Source organism: Schistocerca americana, chromosome 8, assembly GCF_021461395.2.
Source record: "Schistocerca americana isolate TAMUIC-IGC-003095 chromosome 8, iqSchAmer2.1, whole genome shotgun sequence".
In the NCBI taxonomy this organism is placed as follows: domain Eukaryota; kingdom Metazoa; phylum Arthropoda; class Insecta; order Orthoptera; family Acrididae; genus Schistocerca; species Schistocerca americana.
Genome location: NC_060126.1, coordinates 200,511,202 through 200,532,271, shown reverse-complemented (window position 1 = coordinate 200,532,271; position 21,070 = coordinate 200,511,202). Strand labels below are relative to the sequence as shown.

The 21,070-nt window shown below is 37.6% G+C and overlaps 1 protein-coding gene across 1 annotated transcript in view; it reads right to left on the bottom strand.

Moving 5' to 3' along the window:
- LOC124545082 (ribosome biogenesis protein BMS1 homolog) overlaps positions 1 to 21,070 on the bottom strand; it is a 120,000-nt gene that overhangs the window by 5,579 nt on the left and 93,351 nt on the right. Inside the window, exons 15-17 of the mRNA XM_047123890.1 lie at positions 13,068 to 13,198; positions 12,646 to 12,751; positions 12,180 to 12,453 (exon numbers count right to left, since the gene is read on the bottom strand). Of these exons, the coding sequence (XP_046979846.1) occupies positions 12,180 to 12,453; positions 12,646 to 12,751; positions 13,068 to 13,198 (511 nt within the window). The remainder of the gene's footprint in view (positions 1 to 12,179; positions 12,454 to 12,645; positions 12,752 to 13,067; positions 13,199 to 21,070) is intronic.

Sequence of the window (21,070 nt, the reverse complement as noted above, 5' to 3'; positions counted from 1 at the left end):
GAAAGCAAGGAAACTTATGACAATTCACCATGCACTCCACCCTCACAGTGATGTTGACAGGCTGTACTTATCTAGAAAAACAGTCAGTAGAGGACACTTGCAAAGTAGGCAGACAGTGGAAGAAGAGGAGCATGCACTGGCACACGACATGGAGAATCAGCTCTGACTAAAGTCAACAAAAGAAAACTTCTCAAGGTACAGCAACCTAAGAATCAATACCAGAATGGTGTATTCCAATGCCTGACCTGAAAGCCTCGCATGTGCAATTTTCAGACAAGACTGAACACAAAATAGAAGAAGAAAAGATCTGGTTTTAGCTAAAAAAGGAAACTGAAGGACTGATTTTTACCGCACAGGAACAAACCATTAGAAGTACCACCATCAAAGCCAGAAGTAGTAACAGACACAAAGTGCAGAATCTGCAAAGAAGCTGATGAAACAATTGACCAATCTTCAAATGTTGCAAAAGGATCACTAAGACTAATTACAAGCAAAAGCACAATGATGTGGCATGGATTGCCTAGTGGAACTTACACCAAAATTATCATCTGCCAGTGGCAAGGAGCTGTTGTCACCACTAGCCAGAAAAAAGTAGTTGAAAACGAGCAAACCAAATCACTGCTGGACTTACACGAGTTCAGACAAACTGAATTCTGGAACACAATACACCAGGCATCATAGCTGTGGAGAAAAAGAAAGTGTGGGTCATTGACGACCCCACCCAAATGGGCAGCAGAGTCGACAAGTAAGGACTTGAAAATGCTACCAGACATGAGTGCTTGAAAACTGAGCTACAGTGACTGCCATAAACCACTGAAAGTGGTCCCAGTAGTTCTCAACACACTGGGAACAGTGCCAAAAAGACATTAATGAGCACTTAAAAACTATTTACAATGACCCATCTGCCTGCTACAAAATGCCACACCACTGGGATAGTCACGAATTATCCACCAATACATCATGCATTCTTAGACGCTTGTGAAGTGTCAGGCTACTGATAAAATACAAAATCTAGCATAATTAACTCATTCTCTGTGTTTACTTTTACAGTAGTAGTAGTAGTAGTAGTAGTAGTAGTAGCAGTAGTAGTAGTAGTAGTAGTAATAATAACCTTACCCAAAGATGGCTGGAAGTATGAAAATAAACTGTAACCAGAGCCATGATCTCTTTCATGCAGCTCGGAAAGTGGAAAGTTCACTTTGTCAACAATTAGCCCGGTGTCAAATATAACTGCAGTATACCATTACACAGAGTTTGTTAGATGATGGCAAAAGATATGAAAGGCACCACTTAGTAGTATAGTATGAACACAAAAAAATAATGATGGAGACTTGCGTGTGGAATTAACCAAATAAATGCTTAAATCAAAGATTATAAGCAATAAAAAAAAGAATGAAAACCTTTGTTTAGTCCAAAACAGACAAGTCAGTCCGAAGCTCAAGAAAGGATCAATACAAACTATATGAATAGGTCCCAGCTTCTCGATTCAACATTAATGAGTGTTCCGCGTCTTGTGGCAAAACGAGTCTGGCAACATATTTCATCACTTATGAATAAAAAGAAAAATACCACATTTCACAGAACTAATGATTTCCATCAAAATAAAAAATGCTAATGTTTTATCTGTTAAGTACTTTGTATTGCAATTTTATTTGCTCACCATCGTGTCTCATTAGCTGATACTGCTGTATGCACAGTACTGATTGGCTGCACACTTGCTGTCTGCTCACCTCTGGCCCCCTCCACTGGGGGTACCCCTGGCCCCCTCCCCCTCCCCAGTGCCTGGCTGCCTAAGTATCCACATGTTAACTATTTCCCCACCTCTGTCCATGAGTACCTGTATGCCCGCAGGTGGAGAGTTAAGCCAGAACAGCCTGGTGTGGTGAGTGTTTGCACAATACAGATTTACTTTTTTGAAGTTACAAGTGAGTACAGAATGAAATGAAATGAAATGAGGAAGAGAAACCAAATGTTGGAACATAGTCTATTCCTCTAAAAACATAATCAGCATGAGGGCTGCAGAGTTAAACATCTCCATCTTTAAGATGGATCGAATGCAGCATCATACGCTGTCACATCGTACTATAGAAAGCTCCAGAGATCAAAAGTCAACTTCGGCTCATAGTTTAGTGTTCCACAACCTTACATCACTACCTCGCCTGCTCCTTGTCAGCCACATGCTAATGATGAAAATTTCTTTCAGTGCCAGATTTCAAGCCCTTTGCCATTGTGTTTGACTATTACATTATAACTGGAACTATGGATACTGGTATTGTTCACTTTATAACCCAATCAGGTTTTCATACATCATCTGTGCCTGCAATTCTACTGTTGATCTCCTACTTGTTTCGTTTTCCTCTATCTCCAATTCGATGCTTCCTGCCTATTCCTCATACACTTGCATCAGCTCTCATCCTTCTTAATCTCTTTATTACCTGCAGGAGAGATGAGTTTCAGTAACAAACACTTGTATTTCTATTAGATTTGCAACTGTATATTAGGCAGTTGCTGCTCTCAGGTAAGTATAAGGGCGGAAACATTCCATATCTGACCAAAGTCATCCACACTTCCACCAATCCCTCCATTATCAGAGAAGTGCCAAGTCATATGTAAGCATAGTTTGATGACTGAATGAGATGTACCTCTTCACTGTAAACTCTGTCATACAAGAGGAGATCAACATTTTAAACAATTTCTTCACAGGATAAACTCTGTATTGTTATTTATTGTACTATATGACGGAATTTAGTCGAATTAAGTCGGGTGATGATGGTCGAAGTAGAGAAGATATAAAATGTAGACTGGCAATGGCAAGGAAAGCGTTTCTGAAGAAGAGAAATTTGTTAACATCGAGTATAGATTTAAGTGTCAGGAAGTCGTTTCTGAAAGTATTTGTATGGAGTGTAGCCATGTATGGAAGCGGAACATGGATGATAAATAGTTTGGACAAGAAGAGAATAGAAGCTTTCGAAATGTGGTGCTACAGAAGAGTGCTGAAGATTAGATGGGTAGATCACATAACTAATGATGAAGTGTTGAATAGAATTGGGAGAAGAGGAGTTTGTGGCAGAAATTGACAGAAAGAAGGGACCAGTTAGTAGGACAGGTTCTGAGGCATCAAGGGATCACCAATTTAGCATTGGAGGGCAGCATGGAGGGTAAAAATCGTAGAAGGAGACCAAGAGATGAATACACTAAGCAGATTCAGAAGGATGTAGGTTGCAGTAAGTACTGGGAGATGAAGAAGCTTGCACAGGATAGGGTAGCATGGAGAGCTGCAGCAAACCAGTCTCTGGACTGAAGACCACAACAACAACAACAACAACATGACGACAGACTTGTATTGTTCATTGGCCACTAATAGCAGCGGTATTTCGACAGCTGACATCCCTTCCACACCATACAGCCTCGCCACCCGAGGATGGTATATCTACAGTGACAAGAACTCCCCTGCCCATGCCCAGCATACTGAGGGTCTCACCAAAGTCTTCACAGCAGGCACTGTCCCCCAGATCTAGCCCACAAACACATATCCCATCATTTCCACACACAGTCCTAATACTCCCACCACCCACAGAGGAGTGCCCCCTTCATCACATAGTACCACCCTAGACCAGAACAACTGAACCATATCCTCCATCAGGTCTTTGATTACCTATCCAACCAAAGGCCCTTCCCATCACTCCTGAAGTGATGTTCTGTTGCCCAACCAGCCTTCACATCATCCTAGTCCATCCCTAAGGCATTTCCAAAACCTCTGGTCATATCCCTGTGAAAGACCCAGGTGCAAGACCTGTCCAATCCACCCATCCAGCACTTTCTATTCCGCTCCCGTCACTTGGTTATCGCAAACTGGACCACCTCGTGGCACAACATGCAGCTGAACATAACACGCTGTATTTCAATGGCTGCTTCACTACCTGAGCTATCTGGATCCACCCCACCAATACCTTTTCTGAACTACGCAGATTGAAGTTATCCGTACAATACATTCTCCACTTCTGAAATTATCACAGCTTCAATCTATGGAAACCTACCTTCCCCAGACCACCCAAAAGTTTCCACCCTCTGTGATCTATCACCTCCTCCCCATTCTCATCCCTCCTCCCTCATTACGTGCCGCCCTCTGCCAACGCACCCACGTGTCTTTTCCCTTTTCCTATGTAGTGTTTCGGGATATTTGTAAACATCACAACAAACTATTGGAAAGCCATCAACAAGAGATGCTCATGAGTAAGTTGTACAAGGATAAATGTAGTGGGAAAGGGAAACTGTGTTTTCCTTTCTCGTATGCAGTGAATAATGTGGAACAGTGGTGGAGCCAGTGAGAAGGTGACCAAGAAAAATAGTATTACAACCACTGATCATCTGGGTGTTATTTATGCCATGGTGCAGCAAATGCCTGAATCCGACACCCATGGAGTAAATGACACACCGACAAGGGCGTAATGAGCAATTGAAGAGTGGTAGTTGTTTTTCTTTTTTTTTCCCTCAGTTCCACAGAATGCATGTACGGATGTTTGAATGTACTCAAGAGAGTGGTATTAATGTAACAATTGTTAGTTGTGTTGTCAAAAGTAATAATGAAAATGTTGGGCAAAATATACACCTGTGTGTGAGAAGTGTGGATATTTATTTAGTAGCGCAATAGAGAGAACTTGCGGAAGCATTCCAGGGCTCTTCACCACAGTTGGATTGACAGGGAGGTGGCACGGAAGGATACGGACCACCAAGAGGATAAAGGTAATAATGCTTTCATCTGGCAGTGTATTGGAGTCAGCAAAATATTGTCCTGTTATATCGGCCAGGGACACAACTTCCCGCTAGTGCTGGTATAAGACCCACCACAAATCTTTACAAAATAAACAACAGCAGGAAAAGAAAGAAGAATACACCCCATATGGTGACCCTGATAAATGCAAATGGATAGCACATCAGCAAGAGCAGAAAATTGTTTTGAGTCAAAATTACGACTACAAAGAATAGAAGACAGAGAAGTTGCCTTATAATGTGCATAACAAGAAATCAAAAATAATTCAGAGCTTCTTTTGAACAAATTGTTAAAAAAAGAATAGTAAACACATAATGAATGGAACATATAATTCACTGTCGTAAATCTGAAACAGAAAGAAAGAAGAAGACAGTGGCAGCAGAGTGTGCACCCATATTAAAAGCAATGAGTGCACAGAATTAGTTCAAAACTTAACAAAATCGTTTCGACTGGATGACGCATATGGTGGATGTCGATCCAGCAGGAGTTATCAATGCATAGCAGTGAGCAGTTACACAAGTATGGGGTGCTGTGTTGTCCAGTCAGCGGCAGCGCGCAGCATGAGAGCAGATGACAGCTTCAGCTTTAGCTTCAGCGCCTGCCTCAGCTTCGGCTGTTCTACAACTAGCACGCAGTTCACAGTTCCGCAGAAGGGTGAGCAGTGAACATTTAAAAAGTAGAAATAGTTATGTGAGTAAAGGGTTAAATGTTAATATTATCGATTGGTAATAAACAGTCCATGCCGATCACAAAGAAGATGGCAATGCAAAATGAGGAGTTAAGATCATACTAGACGGTACAATTACAGAACACCCAGAGAAGGATAAGGAAGGACAGAAAGCGGAACAAGTAGAATTAATTAAGTCCATTAAGGAGCAAATTACTGAATCATAGATGACATACTAAGCCATAAAATACAACAGGTTAAAGCTAACTTAGAATCTAACTTTAATGCACAAATTAATAATCAAAACATTACAACAACGGAAATAAACTCTAAAGTAAATGAATTAAAAGAATCAGTGCCAGTAGAGGTACAACAAGTAGTTAACAAGTGTTAACAGATGATTTACAAGAAAGTGTACACAGAATAACAACCCAACAGTGGACGGGCTATGTAGATAATGTGAATTCCCGGTTCCAAGTGGTACGAGCTAGTATTTCAGATGCAAATAAGCGTATCACACCCATACAGAAAAATGCTGTAACAGGGACACCTGATGCTATAAAACATTTGGAAAAATGTTTACAGTTATTTGCAGAATAAGAAGTAAAAGACAAAACATAAATTAATAATGACAAAGGTACAATAAACAAGAACTTGATAGTATATGGGAAGCAATAGATGATAATAAAAAGAAATTAGAAAATAGTAACCCTGAAACTATGACAGGAGTAACTAAAGATGTAATAGAGGATTTATAAATAGGAACTTCGTTTAATTTAGCAAACCAATTTCCAAAGTATAAACCAGACAGTGATGTACACCCAATTTATTTTTTACAAGTGTGTGCCACATCTTTACCTAAAAAGTGGGATGACTTACAGAAAACAGATTTCACATTTGTATATTTAATATGAGACACTGTGGAATAGGGAAATGCTCATGCAGAAGAATTTGTGTCTTGGAAAGATTTTGAGGAAAGCTTTAAGAGGAAAAATTAATCCTAAAGTTATTAGACTCGACTCCATACAATAATTCATGGGGCACACATAAAAAGTACAAAGAATGGCATTTGACAAAATCAATGTACTTAGATGATCCAATAGATGAAATGCAGTTAGTAAAAGTTTAGCATACCATGCTCAACACGGAATATTGTATAGAGGGTGGAAAACCGTGAACGAGTTATTAACGTTTATTGAAGGTTTAGACACACTGAATACTGAAAGAAATAAAAATTATTCAGTGAATGACCGAAATACGGGGAATAGAAACAGCAAACAGTGCGTCAGCAACGGAACGTCGAATAATTCATGACGAGGTACAGAAAATGATGAAGAATAACACCATTCAGCCTTCGCAGAGCCCATGGTCGTCACCAGTGGTCCTCATCAGGAAGAAGGATGGCAGGAGGCGCTTATTCGTTGATAACAGGAAGCTTAATAAGATAACTAAAAAGGTTGTTTACCCTCTTCCACAAATTAAAGGTACACTAGAGTGTCTGAAGGGGGCTAAGCTTTTCTAAACCACGGACATGTACTCGGGATACTGGCAAATCGAAGTAGATGAGGCTGATCGTGAGAAAACTCCATTCATCACCCCTGAGGGCCTTTATGAGTTTAAGGTAATGCCTTTTGGTTTGTGTAATGCACCAGCAATTTTTGAAAGGATGATGGATAATCTTCTACGTCACCTGAAGTGGACGATGTATCTTTGTTATTTAGATGACATTATAGTGTTCTCAGAGACATTTGATGAACATATAAAAAGACTGAGGGCCATTCTTAAGTGTCTCCAACAAGGCGGACTGAAACTTAATCCAAGAAAGTGTCTCTTTGGAGCAAAAGAAATCAAAATACTTGGAGACCTTGGTCAAACGAAGGTGTGCGGCCAGACCCAGAAAAGGTGAGATTTATAACGGAATTTCCTATTCGTAAAAGTATTAGAGATGTGAGAAGCTTCCTTGGATTATGTTCTTATTGCTGTTGTTTTATCAAAGACTTTTGTATCAAAGCCAGGCCACTCCAAGAGTTGTTAAAAGCTGATGCTAAATTTATGCGGGGTGGTGCTCAACGAGATTCTTTCGATGTGCTTCGAAAAGCTCTGATGACTGACCCTGTACCTGATCTGTAGGGTGAGAGAGCACCTACAGAACTACACTCAGATGCCAGCAGGTATGGGATCGGTGCTGTTCTGGTGCATATTTCGGATGGAAAAGAGAAGGTTATAGCCAATGCTTCCAGGACACTTACAAAAGCCAAGAGAAACTACTCAACTACAGAAAGAGAATGTCTTGCTGTGATCTGGGCCGTGTGCAAATTTAGACAGTATCTCTATGGAAGGCCATTCACAGTTGTTAAAGACCATCATTCACTTTGCTGGTTGACAGGTATTAAGGATCCAACAGGACGACTCGCCAGGTGGGCACTACGTCTTCAAGAGTATGACATTATCATAGTGTACAAAAGTGGAAGATAACACCAAGATGCCGATTGTCTCTCAAGAAACCCAGTGCAAGACCATCAAGAATTTGATGAAAATAGTGACTATCTCACTGCACTCCAGGATATCTCTGCTCCACTGCACTCCAGGATCTCTCTGCTGAGCAGAAGTATGCCAAGATATCTCAAATTATGCTTGCCTTAAATCAGTCAGAGGATGTGAAAGGACAATTTAATGTAGTTAAAGGATTACTTTGCAAGGAAAACTTTGATCCATTTGAAAAGAGGTGGCTACCAGCGCTAAGATGTTCTACAGAAATTCCATACGATAGAACCAGCAAGAGATTTTTCTGGCCAGGTTTATTTAGGAGTGTCCATCACTAAGTGTTACACTGTCAAGAGTGCCAGAGGAGAAAGGCAGTTCCTCAGAACCCACCTGCCTGACTCATATCAATTCCACCAGCCGAAACGCCTTTCCAGCGTGTTGGGATTGACCTCCTCGGACGATTTCCAACATCTGCTAGTGGCAATAGATGGATTATTGTTTGCACTGATTATCTGACATGCTATACCATTACAAAAGCCGTGAAAACAGCCAAAGCATCCGAGGTAGCCAAATTCATCGTGGAAGACATTGTATTAAAAAACGGTGCCCCAAGGTTGTTAATTACGGATTGAGGGAAAGTCTTTCAATCTAATATTGTTATAGAGATAAACCGTTGGTGCAACATTACTCATCACACGACGACTGCCACCATCTGCAAACTAATGGACTTACTGAACGCCTTAATAAGACCTTGATCGACATGCTATTAATGTTCATCACTGTTGAGGAGAGCAACTGGGATGAGGTGCCACTTTTCATGACATTTGCCTATAACACCGCCAAACAAGACACCACATGGTATACACCATTTTTCCTGGTGCATGGGCATGAGGCGACGACGACGATGGACACTGTGTTCCAATTACATCCTGATGACGTGGACGACGACTACATTGGCCACGTATTAACCAGCTCAACTCCACACGCTGCAAGCCCAAGAAAATGATCACAAAAGGTATGACGCAAGCCACCACCCTGTTGTCTACCAGCCTGGTGACCTCGTCTGGATCTTCACTCCTGTTCGGAAGGTTGGTCTCTCTGAGAAGCTCCTCAGGTGCTACTTTGGACCTTATAAAGTTGTAAGACAATTGTCTGATGTTACTTATGAAGTTGAAGATTTCAACCCCGACACAAGACGACGAAAGATCAGAGACTGGGTCCACGTCCTTGAATGAAGCCCTATAAGGATCCTCCAACCCAGGGTAATAAGCTCCAGTGACACGTAACAAGAGGAAAGATGACGAAGGGCATAGCGGCAAAAGAAGTTCTAAGAAGATCACCGCCAGGGCGAGAATCAGTCATCATCAGCCGGAGTATGCGGGACCGATGACTCGTTCCCGGACTAGGAGAACGTAACACCGAGATGTTGTTCTCTTAAGGAAGGAGCAATGTTGCAGAAGAAGCTGAGTAGCACCGTGGTGTATGTGATTATACTACTGAACTGTTGCATGGAGTGTCGCGAGGTCAAAACTCACCTGGACTGCACAATTTTAATTTCTATATTCGGTTCGACTAAATTTTAGAAGTATCCACAAATGTGAAGAATCATTGGCTGTATTCTGTAGCTGTATATGTACTGTATGTATTCTGACCGGAGGCAGTTTGCTCCGTGCTCTTGTATGTGCAAGTGCTGAATAAACCTTCGTTAAATGAAGTTAGTGTTTGTCATTCATCTAATTACACCTTCTTCTACATGACAATATGACTATAATCATAGGAAGACAAATAGAAAGACAGGGTACAGGTACTGAAAATGGATTAACAGAAGAGGGCAGTAAAAACAGTAATGTTATGAATCGATAATCTAGCTGGAGCTTGGGTTTTAAGAAAAGAGAGAACAAAAGAAAGAATAGAGTGCAATTAAAAATACTTAGACATGTAGTGCCATCGGTAGATGAGTCGAAATATGAAGAAGGTAGTAACAAAAGATTCAACACTTGAAAGAGTACAGACATGGAAGTCAAAAGGGAACCTCAAAGTAACATGGGAGAAAGTAGAAGGAAAAGTGATGGAAGATATAAATATATCTGAAATGTGGAGTGTACTACCTAACTAGGAATGATGAATAAAAGGCAGATAGGCAGACCTAAGAATGGCTGACCTATACTGTGCGGGTGGGGTACCAAGAAAGGAATTGACTTGTACCATACTAGAATAGGAATTAATATGGGGCACTGCCTCACTGAATGAAATAGAAATATTTTACAGTACTGAGCCATAGAAGTGTTCTTTCATGGAAGTGTGGATAAGTTTTTTTAAATGAGTAATCCATTGATTATTCTTAAAATTGGTTACAATTAACAAGCTTTTGTATACAAGTCTGTACTCTTGGAAGTTGGAATATTAAGGAAGTTAAGTTCTCTACAAAGAGAAGAACTAGATGTCAATATAATGGAAACTCAGAAAGTTTATAATCAGTATAATAACAAAAGATGAGCTACCTATGTAAAGAAGGTTAATATTGCATTACCTATTTAAAGAGGAATAATATTATGATGTCTAAGTATATCAGAATAAATGTCTCACAAGTATCCAGTAGACAGATAGTAAAATTGTCTTAAAGCAAAATCGAAAATGGTTAATTGGTTATGAGGTCAAGAGGATCACAAATAAAAGGAACTTAAGAATAACATTAATGATAAGTAATATGTTTGTATTGCCATGCATGTTCCTCAGATACTTCGGCTGATCTAGAAAAGATAGCCATACTATTAAAGAAAGTAACAAGATATGAGAAATAATATAACAAGTATGAAGAAAAGGAATGAACCCTGCCAAACAGGAACAAAGTAGTTAAGTTACTATGTGAGCAAAGTCACGAGCGATCATTAACAATTATTAAAAGTTATGTTGGAGAGATTATGTAAAGGCAGCTTAAAGATGTAAGAGTAGGATAATCATAATAGAATCGTTAGTAAAAATGTGTATGTAACTAGAGACTTAACCATGAAATCTCTTGTCTGAGTGGCGGGATATGTAGTGTTTCGGGATATTTGTAAACATCCTAACACACCATTGAAAAGCCGTCGACAAGAGATGCTCATTAGTAAACTGAATCAGTATAAATGTAGTGGGAAAGGGAAACTATTTTTCTTTCTTGTACGTGGTGAATGTGGAACAGTGGTGGAGCCAGGGAGAAGGTGACCAGTAAAAATGGGGGTTGTCTGGGAGTCATTTGTGCAATGGTGCAGCAACTGCCTGAATCTGAGAGCTATGGAGTAAATGACACACCGACAAGAGCATAATGGACAATTGAAGAGTGGTAGTTGTTTTTCTGGTTTTTTCTCTCAGGCCCTACAGTATTCATGTATGGAAGTTTGAATGTACTCAAGAGAGCGGTATTACCGTAGCAATTGTTAGTTGTGTTGTGAAAAGTAATAATGAAAATGTTGGGCAAAATATACCCATGTGAGTGAGAAGTAGCGCAACAGAGAGAACCTGGGGACGCATTCCAGGGATCTTCATAGCAGGTGGATCGACAGAGAGGTGGCACGGAAGGATCTGGACAACCAAGAGGATAAAGGTAATACTTCCTTCATCTGGTAGTGTATTTGGGTCGGTTAAAATTGCCCTGTTATATTGGCCAGGGACGCAACTTCCTGCTAGTGCTGGTATAAGACCCACCACAAATCTTAAAACAAACAACAGTAGGAAAAGAAGGAAAAATATACCTCACATGCTCCTCCTCTTCTCCACTCCTTCCCTCCCCCCCCCCCCCCCCCCCACCCTCCGCTCCTGAAACTGCGCCTGGTGGCTGTCTTTTTATGCCTCCATCTAGTCTCTGCTCACTCTGCCAGACAGTGTTCTTGTCCCCGCAATCTGCTCACCATTACCCTACTATCTTTTCCCCTTCCCTGCCCTCTCCAGGTTGCTGTTTTTGTTCCACGTGACAGTTGCATTCCGGTCAAGCTGCCAGAAATTGCAGTCATGTAAGCATGAGGTGTCCTTGCTTATGTGAATGTGAATGTGAATGTGTGTGTGTGTGTGTGTGTGTGTGTGTGTGTGTGTGTGTAGGTGCTGTTCTGAAGAAGGCTCTAGCCAAAAGCATAAACTCCCAAATGCTTTCTGATAGAATTTTGACTGACTGTTCATCATATGAAGCAAATTAGTTTATGTTCAATTTAAAACAAGTTGCCAGTGTCTATTTTCAAGAAGTTATATTAGTATAAAACTCATTCCATAAAAACTGTCACTTACCACTAAGTTGTACCTTATCTTCAAATGTTGCCCTGAAAGCACCTTCCGGTTTTGAAGCAGCTTTCTTTATCTGGCCTCTTATTCCTGACACAGTCTTGATTTTCGCACCTTCAAACTTCGCAACTTCAAGGGCTGAAGAGAACATGCCTTTAATAAAAGCAGTCTTCTTATAAATTTTTAGCGGGGTGCCAGTCAACTTCAATTTCTTGAGAATCTGCGCGGACTTGTCCAGTTCCACCACAGAGCCTGTTAGTGCAATTCGAAATGTCTGTTGCTATATCAATAGGAGAGAAAATACATAAAAAAAATTAAATAAATAAATATGGCACAGCAACGCAAATGAATGACCAAAACAACTTTTTGTAGCATCTGAGCATAATAAGTAGCAAAAGGATTTAAATAATCACCAACTTCTTTAAGACAATAAAGATATTAATGCAGCAAAGAACTTTATATCTCAACTTACCGTGTTGTCGGCATTCTGGACTGCTAGGAAACCTGTCCCTTGGGGTGTAATTGGACCCCAGAAATGCACCATGCAGGCAACATGCTGTGGAGTGTATTTGAGATACCTGAAATGAACAAACAGTTATAAAATCTTGTCTGTGGCAGACGATCGAAGTGGCAAGCATACAGTGGTACTTAGAAGCACATTATTAATTGTTCATGTATACAGATCACAGATATAACTTAAAAATACAGACAGTTTGAGTAAAATCTATACATTCTGTGTGAGCTAATACTTTTAGGTGTAATGTCATCATAGAATCTGTCTTCTAAACTGGAGGGCAGCTTACTCAAATCGCAAATTCACTGAACTACATAACACCCAAGTGTAAATTAATTACCGTGAAATTATATTTGTGCAGCTTTCCACAATGTTCTTACCTATGTCGCAAATTATCCTCCAGTTTTGCATATATGGGCAATGTTTGGAAACGCCTCCATCCAAGAGAAACAATGAGGGGATCCTTCGTTTTTAATATTTTTGGAAACCATCTGTGTTTCTTGCCACGGACCTGAAAAATGATGCTTGCATAAAATAGTCATGGAATTGTTTGGACAACTGGTTAAAGCAGACAATTGGTTAAAGCTTTACTAAGTCTTATAAAAATGTGAACTCTATTATTGCAAACAACTCAGTAACATTGCTCTTAGACAGAACTTTCACATTTATTCTCCAGTTTAGCCCCTTCCCTTTACTTACGAATGACAGCACTGAAGATCATTACAACAAAGAACTATCTTAGAAGGAGTCTGAAAAATGGTACAAGCATAGATAATCATTCGTCAGATAAGACATTTTGAATGGCAGTTAGAATCCATGTCATTCTCCTACCCCCAACTTCATACAATGTCTTGGATTTGTTTGTTTAAAGGAGGAAGGAAGATCAGAGTTAACAATTATGAGTTTATTTGAAACATGTTAAAACTAGGACTGGTTGGAGAGAACGAAGAAATTGGCCTTAGCTTACCAAAGGAACCCCAGGATTTTTTGTATTAATTTATCTTTTCTGATTTGATCCATTATAAATGGTTTTTGAAAGCCTGCGACTGTAGATACAATAGGTTTGTTTATAAATAAAATAAATCTTCTGCTACCAGTCACGATTTTCTTTATTTTACTATTTGCACGACGCGTTTCGAGAAATAATTCCCATTTTCAAGTGCGTTTTATGATGTGTGTTAAGCCATTTCTTTTGATGTTGTCAGTGTGTGTGAGTCTGCTTCATTTTGTTGACTTTTACTGTAATACATAAGAAACGCGATTTTTAGTTGGGTGTCAATATTTTCTGTGAGGTTAGTGGCTAAAGTTTGAGAACAATTTGTACTTGCAATTTTCTAATGGTCCATTTGTGTAGAGAGTCACACACACTTAACATCACACACAACTTGCACATTTTACACATCGAAAATATCTGATATAAACAAAACAGTTACAAAGATCTTCTTATAGGTAGTTCACAGAGATAACATTATAGGTCTTCCACAGATTATGATATGCTTTTGTACAGAGGTTAATTTATCTTTACAATTTGGCTCATGAATTACTTATACTGATTTTACATTTGTGCTTATTTCTATGTTTTACTATTTTTATTTAAGTATATTATCAAAACATCTGAAGAAATTCACTGATTCATTTTCAAGTTTTTCATTTAATATTTTATCTTCATATTTTCTATAATGTGAATATATCTCCAGTTCTTCAAGCAAATCCATTTTATGTCCTTTATCTAGTCGGTGGAGTACTTTGACATTTTGCTCTATTTTTCCAAATGGGTGTCCTGTATTATGCATGTGTGTTGCTATTGCTGATGTAGCGTGTTTGTTGTGGGTGTATGCTCTAATGTGCTCTGTGTACCTGGTGTTGATATTTCGGCCTGTTTGTCCTATGTAGAACTTGGAGCATTCCTGGCATGTTACCTTGTATATTCCAGAGTCTGAATATGGATCATGATTACACTTTATATTATGTATTAGTTTTTGGTGTAGTTTATTGGATGTAGAAAACCCAATTTTTACTCTGTGATTTTTGAAAATATTTGCAATCTTCTGTGATACATTGCCTATGTATGGAATGCTAGCTATATATTTGTTTTTCTCTTTTTCTTCTGTGGTGCAGTTTGTACCTGGGTTTCTCTTCATTTTGTCTAAGATTGTGTCAACCATGGAAGCTTTGTAACCATTGGCAACTGCAATCTTCTTCACTGTGTTTATTTCTTGTTGCATATTTTCTTGGTTCAATGGTATTTTTGTTGCCCTATGTAGCATTGACCTGTAAGCTGCCTGTTTATGAATATTTGGGTGACATGAGGTTGCAGGGATTGTGGTGTCAGTCATTGTGTTTTTCCTATAAATTTTGAATGTGCATGTGTTGTTGTGTCTTGTAATATTTAGGTCCAGAAAGTTGATACTTTTATTTTGCTCATGTTCCACTGTAAATTTGATTTTCTCATTTAGATTATTGAAATGATTAAGAATGTCTGTGATGTCTTTGGTATCTCCTTTCACTAACAGTAGTGTGTCATCTACATATCTCCTATAAAATTCTATTTTCTTTAGGCAGGGTTCTTGGCTGTCAAATAATTTTTGTTCTAAGTGATTTAAGTATATGTCAGCTATGGTACCGGATATACATGATCCCATTGCTAGGCCATCTGGTTGCTTATAAATGTTGTCATTAAAGGTAAAGTAGTTGTAACTTAGGGTTAGCTGGAGGAGTTCCATAAATTCTACAATCTCTGTGTATGAAAGTTTCTTGTGTTGCATAAGGTTCTTTTGTATTACTGTTAGAGCTTCTTGTATGGGTATGTTTGAATAAAGGTTGGTGATGTCAAGTGATATAAACTGTGCATCTTGGGGGAGCTTTCTGGTTCTTAGTTCTTTGGCTAGAATCATGCTGTTTTTTATGGCATATGTTGTTTCATATGTATAATTTTTCACCAGTATGTTATTCAGTTTTTGAGACAGTTTGTATGCTGGGCTGTTTATAGAGTTGACCACAGGACGTATCGGGTATCCATTTTTGTGTATTTTTGGTTGTGCTCTTAGGCGTGGTGCTTTTGGATTCATACATGTAAGGTATTTCTTTTCATTATCTGTCAACAGGAAATGTGTGTTCTTTAATTGTTCCTTAATTTTACTTTGGAATTGTTTGGTTGGGTCTTTTTCAATGTGCTGAATGTTATTAGCAGCAAAAAATTCATTTGTTTTGTCTATGTATTCTTTTTCTTTCATCACAACTAATGTATTACTTTTGTCTGACTTTACAACTATGGATTGGTTGTTTTCCAGTTTATTGTTTATAGATTTTAAAGTTTTTGTATCATTTATTGTATATTTAGATCTAAACTTATCTTTATTCATTTCTTTCTCAAGAAGCTTGCTTACTTTGTGTCCTATTGCTGCTTTTATATTTGAATTTAATTTTGCAGCATCTGCTGCACTTTTAGTTGCAGCTATAACCTGTTTCAGTGTATGGTTGTTGAGGTTAGGTTCTACGTTGTATTTTAGTCCTTTTTGGAGTAGATCGTTTTCTCTTTGGTTGAATTTTATGTCAGTGTTGTTTACCACTCTACTGTAAAATGTGTGTTTGTTTTTGTCAGTTATCTCAAGGTTGGATCTCTTGTCTTGTTTGGATGTCAAGGTCTGTAGTTTCTTGTTATGTGTGTTGCAAATCGTCAAGTACTCTTTGTCGACTACTTCCTGGATATGCCTGCAAATTCTGTCATAAACTGTAGGTTCCATGTTGTTTGCTGCTTCTATCTGCATGTTGAGTAGCTTTCTGTTTAGTAAGTCCTTTTTCTTATGTAACTGCCTTATTTCGGTTTTCAGCCAGAGTTTTTCTGCTTTATGTTTTATAAGTTTTGCTATGTTGCTGCTAGAACATATTTTCACTTTTATATATTTCGGAATTATGCCTAGTTGTTGACAGTGCTTGTTGAATCTTATGTGTGCAACTGTTTTTAGTACTTTCATTTTGAGGTTTTTGTATTTATATATAGCTTTCATTGCCTGGCTTGGCACTAATAATCTGATTTGATCCATTATAAATGGTTTTTGAAAGCCTGCGACTGTAGATACAATAGGTTTGTTTATAAATAAAATAAATCTTCTGCTACCAGTCACGATTTTCTTTATTTTACTATTTGCACGACGCGTTTCGAGAAATAATTCCCATTTTCAAGTGCGTTTTATGATGTGTGTTAAGCCATTTCTTTTGATGTTGTCAGTGTGTGTGAGTCTGCTTCATTTTGTTGACTTTTACTGTAATACATAAGAAACGCGATTTTTAGTTGGGTGTCAATATTTTCTGTGAGGTTAGTGGCTAAAGTTTGAGAACAATTTGTACTTACAATTTTCTAATGGTCCATTTGTGTAGAGAGTCACACACACTTAACATCACACACAACTTGCACATTTTACACATCGAAAATATCTGATATAAACAAAACAGTTACAAAGATCTTCTTATAGGTAGTTCACAGAGATAACATTATAGGTCTTCCACAGATTATGATATGCTTTTGTACAGAGGTTAATTTATCTTTACAATTTGGCTCATGAATTACTTATACTGATTTTACATTTGTGCTTATTTCTATGTTTTACTATTTTTATTTAAGTATATTATCAAAACATCTGAAGAAATTCACTGATTCATTTTCAAGTTTTTCATTTAATATTTTATCTTCATATTTTCTATAATGTGAATATATCTCCAGTTCTTCAAGCAAATCCATTTTATGTCCTTTATCTAGTCGGTGGAGTACTTTGACATTTTGCTCTATTTTTCCAAATGGTTGTCCTGTATTATGTATGTGTGTTGCTATTGCTGATGTAGCGTGGAATATACAAGGTAACATGCCAGGAATGCTCCAAGTTCTACATAGGACAAACAGGCCGAAATATCAACACCAGGTACACAGAGCACATTAGAGCATACACCCACAACAAACACGCTACATCAGCAATAGCAACACACATGCATAATACAGGACACCCATTTGGAAAAACAGAGCAAAATGTCAAAGTACTCCACCGACTAGATAAAGGACATAAAATGGATTTGCTTGAAGAACTGGAGATATATTCACATTATAGAAAATATGAAGATAAAATATTAAATGAAAAACTTGAAAATGAATCAGTGAATTTCTTCAGATGTTTTGATAATATACTTAAATAAAAATAGTAAAACATAGAAATAAGCACAAATGTAAAATCAGTATAAGTAATTCATGAGCCAAATTGTAAAGATAAATTAACCTCTGTACAAAAGCATATCATAATCTGTGGAAGACCTATAATGTTATCTCTGTGAACTACCTATAAGAAGATCTTTGTAACTGTTTTGTTTATATCAGATATTTTCGATGTGTAAAATGTGCAAGTTGTGTGTGATGTTAAGTGTGTGTGACTCTCTACACAAATGGACCATTAGAAAATTGTAAGTACAAATTGTTCTCAAACTTTAGCCACTAACCTCACAGAAAATATTGACACCCAACTAAAAATCGCGTTTCTTATGTATTACAGTAAAAGTCAACAAAATGAAGCAGACTCACACACACTGACAACATCAAAAGAAATGGCTTAACACACATCATAAAACGCACTTGAAAATGGGAATTATTTCTCGAAACGCGTCGTGCAAATAGTAAAATAAAGAAAATCGTGACTGGTAGCAGAAGATTTATTTTATTTATAAACAAACCTATTGTATCTACAGTCGCAGGCTTTCAAAAACCATTTATAATGGATCAAATCAGATTATTAGTGCCAAGCCAGGCAATGAAAGCTATATATAAATACAAAAACCTCAAAATGAAAGTACTAAAAACAGTTGCACACATAAGATTCAACAAGCACTGTCAACAACTAGGCATAATTCCGAAATATATAAAAGTGAAAATATGTTCTAGCAGCAACATAGCAAAACTTATAAAACATAAAGCAGAAAAACTCTGGCTGAAAACCGAAATAAGGCAGTTACATAAGAAAAAGGACTTACTAAACAGAAAGCTACTCAACATGCAGATAGAAGCAGCAAACAACATGGAACCTACAGTTTATGACAGAATTTGCAGGCATATCCAGGAAGTAGTCGACAAAGAGTACTTGACGATTTGCAACACACATAACAAGAAACTACAGACCTTGACATCCAAACAAGACAAGAGATCCAACCTTGAGATAACTGACAAAAACAAACACACATTTTACAGTAGAGTGGTAAACAACACTGACATAAAGTTCAACCAAAGAGAAAACGATCTACTCCAAAAAGGACTAAAATACAACGTAGAACCTAACCTCAACAACCATACACTGAAACAGGTTATAGCTGCAACTAAAAGTGCAGCAGATGCTGCAAAATTAAATTCAAATACAAAAGCAGCAATAGGACACAAAGTAAGCAAGCTTCTTGAGAAAGAAATGAATAAAGATAAGTTTAGATCTAAATATACAATAAATGATACAAAAACTTTAAAATCTATAAACAATAAACTGGAAAACAACCAATCCATAGTTGTAAAGTCAGACAAAAGTAATACATTAGTTGTGATGAAAGAAAAAGAATACATAGACAAAACAAATGAATTTTTTGCTGCTAATAACATTCAGCACATTGAAAAAGACCCAACCAAACAATTCCAAAGTAAAATTAAGGAACAATTAAAGAACACACATTTCCTGTTGACAGATAATGAAAAGAAATACCTTACATGTATGAATCCAAAAGCACCACGCCTAAGAGCACAACCAAAAATACACAAAAATGGATACCCGATACGTCCTGTGGTCAACTCTATAAACAGCCCAGCATACAAACTGTCTCAAAAACTGAATAACATACTGGTGAAAAATTATACATATGAAACAACATATGCCATAAAAAACAGCATGATTCTAGCCAAAGAACTAAGAACCAGAAAGCTCCCCCAAGATGCACAGTTTATATCACTTGACATCACCAACCTTTATTCAAACATACCCATACAAGAAGCTCTAACAGTAATACAAAAGAACCTTATGCAACACAAGAAACTTTCATACACAGAGATTGTAGAATTTATGGAACTCCTCCAGCTAACCCTAAGTTACAACTACTTTACCTTTAATGACAACATTTATAAGCAACCAGATGGCCTAGCAATGGGATCATGTATATCCGGTACCATAGCTGACATATACTTAAATCACTTAGAACAAAAATTATTTGACAGCCAAGAACCCTGCCTAAAGAAAATAGAATTTTATAGGAGATATGTAGATGACACACTACTGTTAGTGAAAGGAGATACCAAAGACATCACAGACATTCTTAATCATTTCAATAATCTAAATGAGAAAATCAAATTTACAGTGGAACATGAGCAAAATAAAAGTATCAACTTTCTGGACCTAAATATTACAAGACACAACAACACATGCACATTCAAAATTTATAGGAAAAACACAATGACTGACACCACAATCCCTGCAACCTCATGTCACCCAAATATTCATAAACAGGCAGCTTACAGGTCAATGCTACATAGGGCAACAAAAATACCATTGAACCAAGAAAATATGCAACAAGAAATAAACACAGTGAAGAAGATTGCAGTTGCCAATGGTTACAAAGCTTCCATGGTTGACACAATCTTAGACAAAATGAAGAGAAACCCAGGTACAAACTGCACCACAGAAGAAAAAGAGAAAAACAAATATATAGCTAGCATTCCATACATAGGCAATGTATCACAGAAGATTGCAAATATTTTCAAAAATCACAGAGTAAAAATTGGGTTTTCTACATCCAATAAACTACACCAAAAACTAATACATAATATAAAGTGTAATCATGATCCATATTCAGACTCTGGAATATACAAGGTAACATGCCAGGAATGCTCCAAGTTCTACATAGGACAAACAGGCCGAAATATCAACACCAGGTACACAGAGCACATTAGAGCATACACCCACAACAAACACGCTACATCAGCAATAGCAACACACATACATAATACAGGACACCCATTTGGAAAAATAGAGCAAAATGTCAAAGTACTCCACCGACTAGATAAAGGACATAAAATGGATTTGCTTGAAGAACTGGAGATATATTCACATTATAGAAAATATGAAGATAAAATATTAAATGAAAAACTTGAAAATGAATCAGTGAATTTCTTCAGATGTTTTGATAATATACTTAAATAAAAATAGTAAAACATAGAAATAAGCACAAATGTAAAATCAGTATAAGTAATTCATGAGCCAAATTGTAAAGATAAATTAACCTCTGTACAAAAGCATATCATAATCTGTGGAAGACCTATAATGTTATCTCTGTGAACTACCTATAAGAAGATCTTTGTAACTGTTTTGTTTATATC